Raw genomic sequence first — 6,557 nt, 5'->3', positions numbered from 1 at the left:
CTGATGGTTTCACACTTAATTCTTCACCTTAATTCTTAATTATTTTGCAGTTAACGTGTCTTTTCTTCTCCAGCTGTTTTTGTATGACCCAGCTGACCCAATGAGCATTTCACTGTCCAATGGTCATGCTTTAACTTTGCAATTTCTAGTATTACATTAGTATTGCGTCCTTCTCATGAGTATTTAATAATTTTTGACTTTTCAGTCTGAGTTAAATCTCTTTTTTGGCTCATTTTATCTGTATAAGAAAACCTGCCTAATAACTCTGCACACCTGAATATAGGGCATTCTTCATTTCCAGCCTTCATGAACAATTATATATCACTTATAAATGATTAAAAACAATATTAATAGTAGTTATTAAGATTGATGTGGATTGGAATTGGCAAAATGTGCTTGGAAAAAAAATATGATCAGAAAATCAACTTGCCTAATAATTCTGCACTCCCTATGGAGTGCATAAAGGGACCTTTCTGCATTGTATTTATTCACTTTGTTCAGCCATGTCACTTACTCTGACTCAACAAAAACTTGTATAACATTGAAAACACACTTTGAACTTAAAGAAGTTTACTTTGAGTAACATGGACAGAAGACATTCAGTAAAAATAAAGTTAAAGTTCAGTAAGATCAGCATGATCATTTCAAGCATAGCAACATTGAATTCTTTGCATTTGTAATTATGTAGCTGAGCTTTTAAAACATATGCTGAAGTTTTTGTAAAATGTTTTAATGAATCAGAAAACGTTTTTCTCTGCATTTTTGTATACCCTCATTTTCGGCCAGCTGGCTTCTTCACTTTCTTGGGTGCAAGGGCCTTTTTCACTTTCTTGGTTGCAGGGCCCTTCTTCTCTTTCTTGGGTGCAGGAAGCTTCTTCTCTTTCTTGGGTGCAGGGGCCTTCTTCTCTTTCTTGGTTGCAGGGGCCTTCTTCTCTTTCTTGGTTGCAGGGGCCTTCTTCTCTTTCTTGGTTGCAGGGCCCTTCTTCTCTTTCTTGGGTGCAGGAAGCTTCTTCTCTTTCTTGGTTGCAGGGGCCTTCTTCTCTTTCTTGGGTGCAGGAAGCTTCTTCTCTTTCTTGGTTGCAGGGGCCTTCTCTTTCTTGGGTGCAGGAGGCTTCTTCTCTTTCTTTGCCACAAGAGAATTCTTCAACACAGTTTTGGGTACAATGGACTTAGGGTTATTTTCCATGATATAAGCAGGTGGACTTCCTAGGATCAGTAACATAAAGCACAACGATGATATTTAAGCTGTGTACATAAATTACATCACAACTGTATGATGTACAACCTTATTTCCAGAAAAGTTGGGACATTTTGTAATATATAAAAGGGTATAAAAGGAGCATCTCAGTCTTTGTAACAAAGATCACCAAGGCTCTCCACTTTGTGCCAAATTTCATGAGGATTGTCAAACAATTCAAAAGTTATGTTTCTCAGTGCAAGACTGTAAAAATTATAGGTTGTTCACCATACAGCATACATAATATTGTGAATTGATTCAGGGAATCAAGAGAAATCTCTGTGCAGGGCAAGGCAGGAAACCTCTGTTGAATGTGTGTGACCTTCAAGCCCTCAGACGGCAATGCATGAGAAACCATCATGCTACTGTGTTAAATATAGCCGCATGGACTCAGAAGTACTTTGGAAAACACTTTACCTTACAGTTTGTCGCTTCATTAAGCAATGCAATTTGAATTTCCTTCACGCAAGGAACTATACATCGAAGCTATACATCGATTTAATGCAAAGATGCTGCCAAGTTCTCTGGGCCTGAGCTCATCTCTTATGGTCCAAAAAAAAAAAAAAAAAAAAACAGTGGGAATGTGTGCTGTGGTCAAATAAGTCCACATTTCAGCTTGTTTTTTGGAGAAAATAGAAAAACAGTTCTCAGTACCAAAGATGAAAGGGACCATCCAGACTTTAATCAGCGACAGGTGAAAAAGCAATGGGGGTGCATCAGTACAAACAGCATATGTGTGAAGGTGCCATTGAGGTGGAGATGTATACTGGGATTGTACAGATACTGACATATACTGCCATCAAGATGACATCTTTCCTGGGAAGCAAGACAATGCCAGGCCTCATTTTGCATGTGCTACAACATTGGTTTTTAAGACACTATTCTACACCGTAGAATGGATGTGCTTGACTAGCCACCAGCAGCTGCAGATCTGTCTCTTACTGAAATGTATGGCCCGTCATGAAAAAGAGAATTAGACAATAACGACCATGTACTGTTCAGGTGAGATTAGGCAAAAATTCCACTTTCAAAACTGCAAAAATTAGTATTCTCAGTTCCCAAATGATTAAAAATTGTAATTAAAAGGCAAGGTGATATAACACAGTGGTAAACTTTTCATTTTGTGTTGCAGCCATCAAAATCTAAATTTGTTTATATTTACAAAATACAATTAAGTTGGTCAGTGAAACATTGAAAATATTTTCTTTGAACTTTTGTCAGTTAAATAAAGGTTAAATAGAACTAACAAATCACAGATTCTTGATTTTATTGCATTTTACAAAATGTCCCAACTTTTCTGGAAATAGGGTTGTAACATTACATATGAATGACATAGTACTAAACAAAATTAATCTCAGCCTCAGACCCACAGACCATCGGCTAAATGTGCATATGGCACACCTCAGGAGTTTCACTGGTTGGTTGAATTCTACAGGATTTTAGGTAGACGTGTGTGTTGCGTTCTTTAATGGTCCGCCTGGAAACAAAGCCGCCATGACACCAAACCCCCTCATGGAAGAATTTAGCCCTTGAGTGTGCACTTATACAAGGTAATGAACAACTAACCACTGGTTTGTCAAATGTAAAACTCTTAGACATATTTTAAAATGTCAGTACCATGAACTTTACATCATGGAATAGACATTTTAAAGGTCCCGTTCGTGATTCCATGTTTCAAACTTTAGTTAGTGTGTAATGTTGTTGTTAGAGTATAAATAAAATCTGTAAAATTGTAAAGCTCAAAGTTCAATGCCAAGCGAGATATTTTATTTAACAGAAGTCGCCTACATCGAACGGCCAGTTAGGACTACATCCCTCTACTTCCTTCTTTAATGACGTCACTAAACATTTTTTGACTAACATCCGCCCACAGGAAATACACAAGAGTTGCGTTTGTAGAGTGTGTTTGTCGTCGAAACGCTGTTATTTTCATCCCGCAGTCCAATCACCGGGTCTGATTCCGGCTCAAATTGATAGGGTAAAATTAAAGACATGTTTACAATAACACTGAGCGCGTGCATCTCCACGTTATGGTAAGAGGCGTGACCTTTCCGGGCAAGGAGCGCTAAGCTGCTGTCGAATCACAACACAGGAACCGCTGGCACAATCAGAACTCGTTACGTATTTCTGAAGGAGGGACTTCATAGAACAAGGAAGTCATCAGCCCGTTTTTATGACAGTGGAAACAGCGGTATACAGATAAGTAAATTATGTGAAAAATACTGTGTTTATTTACACGCGAGACATGAAAACACACGTTATATTGCACACTATAAACACAATCAAAGCTTCAAAAAAACACGAAAAACGGGACCTTTAAAATGTCTAAGAGTTTTACATGCCCATTTGTTATTGTAGGGACATCAACTTTAAATTTCATGCCCCTAATCATGACACTGAACAAAACAAACTGTAATGGTTGCTTTACATGTCAGTCAGACGGCCTCTTGGGCGGTCCATGCAAGAAAGCTGCCATGGAATCCAGACCTTCTACCATCAGTCTGATGGTCTGGCTACACGAGACTAAAACAAAATAAATTAGCAGAAAATGCAAAATCCCAACTTACCATTAACTATGTTGTACACAGTGGTGTATGCTGGTGCTGGTGTTTGTGCTGAGGTACTAGCATTGTTCAAATTAAGGTTGTCTTGTTCATTACTCCCAGTATTAAGTCCTGTGGCAAAGAAGACACATGAACAGTTCTTGATGATGCCATCCTTGCACATGAAAAATACTGTTACGTACAGTTTATAAAAGAAAGCATTCATGTTACACATATTAATGTATTGTGAGCAAAATTATGAATACTGTTGAACTTGTTTAATGTGATAACTGTCAAGTATGAATAACAAATTGTTCACAAGCTTTTGACATAATCATAAATGGAGTCTAAAATTGTTTGCCTTGCTTTCTAGCCTGACAAAAAAAATAATCAGATGTTTATATGGAATATCATGTACCATTTTTTCGCTTTTTGTTGTACTACATAAATCCAACATGGGATTTTTTATTTTCATGAGATGCATTTATCTGTCTAAAACACTAGCCCAGGACAGTTTTAATGTGCTAAATAAGATTTTAGGCCTACAGACACATTTTGTACTGATTACTTTCAAATATTTTAATGTATGCATATGCTTTAGCTTAGTATTTTTACATCATTTTCACAGTTGTGGCAGATAAACATTTGTCCCACTATCAGTACAGCATGGTATTGCAAATTATCATTATCATATGTAAATAAATTATATTACCATGTTTCCCTGATTTGCTAACAAATGTTTTTAAATGACAAATTAAACTGTGCCAGTTATTGATAAGTTATTCACAAATAAAAAAGGAGGAAGAAAATGTCTACCAATAACAAGGTAAACTCACTTTTACATGGTACTGGGGATTCAGGATCAGCAAGCTTGCGTTTCCTGCAGACACCACCTGTTAAAATGAACCACAGTACAGGTCAAAGATTACACATTTTACTGAATTATTGAGCTTATGAATCTCTTTCATAAATGACAACTGTTCTCTTACCCAGTTCTTTGAAGAGGGTTAGTTCGTGCTTTTCCAGCAATTCATAAAAGGCCATTTTGACCGTGTTGCCAGCTTTAAATGATTCAAACAGCTTTCTCATTTTTTCCTGGTCAGTTTTTTCTGCTCTGATCTCATCATATTTTTCTCCATGTAACATGTCCTTACTTTGTAACTCATCTGCTATTGGCATCACTGAAGTAACCCTTTGAATAAGCTCTGCTCTTTTATCTTCCACAAACTTGGCCTCTGGTGACAAATGAAAAAAATTACACTACAACCTTTGCTGACATGTAAACATGCAGTTCTTTGTTGTTGTTGTTTTTACATGTTTAATAAAAATTATACTAAAAGTTAATGTTAAAATTAATGATAAAATGTAAAACAATGTGTTAACGTATACATAGGCCTATAGAATTCCAAACATACAATGGATAACCTATAAAATCACAAAAATACCAAGGACATACAGGACATCTTCGCACACACAGGCTCTTCTATTTAAATCTCTTTTATGAAAATACTCTTTTGCAAACAGTCCTCTTCTCAAACAAGCCAAACAGTTCGGAGCCACAAAACTGAGTGAAATAGCCCGTGTTTAGTGACACATAATTGTTCTGGAAGCCTATATTGGAAGAACATGCAGCATCTGAGACTGGTTTCTATCAGCCATGTTGATGTCTCCAAATTTTCTTCCCTCTATCAATGAAAAATACCAAAATTGTTTTCTTCAGCAGTCTGAAGCATTATTGTCAAGCACTTTCATTAGCCTATATTTTTGTTGTCAAATTTCTTAAAAAACAAAACAAAAAAAAAAAACATTAATTTGCATACAAATTTAGTTTATCTCAATAGAGCTACCTTTGCATCGCTCCCGCTGCTCTCCTTCAAGGTTGTTCTCACTCATTTTGTGGATAACCCCAAAAACACGAACTCAGATGATAATCTAGGCTATTGAAGTGTTTAAATTTGAAAACCTGACGATAGGCTACCGTTGAAAAGTTTCGTTTCACGAATAGGAAGTGGATTTTAATCGACTAAAACGAAAGTGTTTTAAGGTAAAATACAATATGATTGGTCCAGGCGATCTGCGGAGATTGAGGTCACTGCGGGCGTTTCCCAAAAAAAGGCGTTTCCCAATTTTGGGGCGAGAGGTAGTTTCACAGGAAAACACAGAGATCGCCTGCATATGAAGCAGATTGTTGTAAACTATCAGTTGTTTAACATTTAATTTGTGTGAATTTGCTGGCTGACTTACCCGTTGTAAACAGCTCCAATCAATACTCTTGCTCACAAACTTGAGTACATTTCTAATGAAAAATCTGTACTTTTACTTCGCTACTTTATTTTAATTCAATACTGTACATATTAAGAATATGCGTAGTTTATTCCAAGCGCGCTGTTTCTTCTTTCATGAACGATGCCCCATTCACAAATGAATCACTCTTTTGAGACGATTCTGTTCAAAGACTTGATCAAACAAGTTGGCAAAACTGACTAAATTGGTTCGCGAATCAGTTTGAATGATTTGTTCAGTTCCTGCAAACGCTCAATCGTCTGTAGCGGTTTCTCACTCGGAGTGTTGGATTAAGTGGCAGTGGACCTCCAGTCAATTAAAAGCAAATCTGCAAATACATCCAATTGTTTGCCAGGGATGAAGATTTTTATTAGTTGAACTGCGTATGCTGTCTGTGAACAATTCCACACAGGTATCGATTTCATTTGATTTCAATTAATACAGCCAATAGCCGACATTTTACAACCAAGCAGATTTTTACGCCACGATAACAG

General features: G+C 36.8%; 1 protein-coding gene across 2 annotated transcripts; it reads right to left on the bottom strand.

Annotated features, from left to right (window-relative positions):
* Window positions 1–479: 479 nt before the first annotated feature.
* Window positions 480–5,804, bottom strand: LOC137003483 (histone H1-like). 2 transcript variants are annotated; one of them, XM_067363658.1, is made up of 6 exons: window positions 5,628–5,763; window positions 5,237–5,465; window positions 4,770–5,015; window positions 4,617–4,673; window positions 3,805–3,912; window positions 480–1,206 (listed from the first exon to the last, which is right to left on the bottom strand). In XM_067363658.1, the coding sequence occupies exons 3-6, from the start codon at window positions 4,957–4,959 to the stop codon at window positions 773–775; spliced, it is 789 nt and encodes a 262-aa protein (XP_067219759.1). In that variant the 5' UTR covers window positions 4,960–5,015; window positions 5,237–5,465; window positions 5,628–5,763; the 3' UTR covers window positions 480–772. The 2 variants fall into 2 exon arrangements, with proteins under 2 accessions (XP_067219759.1, XP_067219758.1); XM_067363657.1 differs by lacking the exon at window positions 5,237–5,465 and having other exon boundaries at window positions 5,628–5,804.
* Window positions 5,805–6,557: the final 753 nt, after the last annotated feature.

This window comes from Chanodichthys erythropterus, chromosome 16, assembly GCF_024489055.1.
Source record: "Chanodichthys erythropterus isolate Z2021 chromosome 16, ASM2448905v1, whole genome shotgun sequence".
NCBI classification, from domain to species: Eukaryota; Metazoa; Chordata; class Actinopteri; order Cypriniformes; family Xenocyprididae; genus Chanodichthys; species Chanodichthys erythropterus.
Note: the sequence above shows the minus strand (reverse complement) of the source record. Positions and strands in the feature narration are given on the sequence as shown.

Coding starts and splice junctions, on each gene's coding strand:
- LOC137003483 (XM_067363657.1), bottom strand. CDS start 5,673: ATGAGTGAGAACAACCTTGAAGGAGAGCAGCGGGAGCGATGCAAAG. Junction 5,016..5,627: donor GCAGCGGGAGCGATGCAAAG/GTAGCTCTATTG, acceptor ATTTGTCACCAG/AGGCCAAGTTTGTGGAAGAT. Junction 1,207..3,804: donor TGTGTACAACATAGTTAATG/GTAAGTTGGGAT, acceptor TACTGATCCTAG/GAAGTCCACCTGCTTATATC.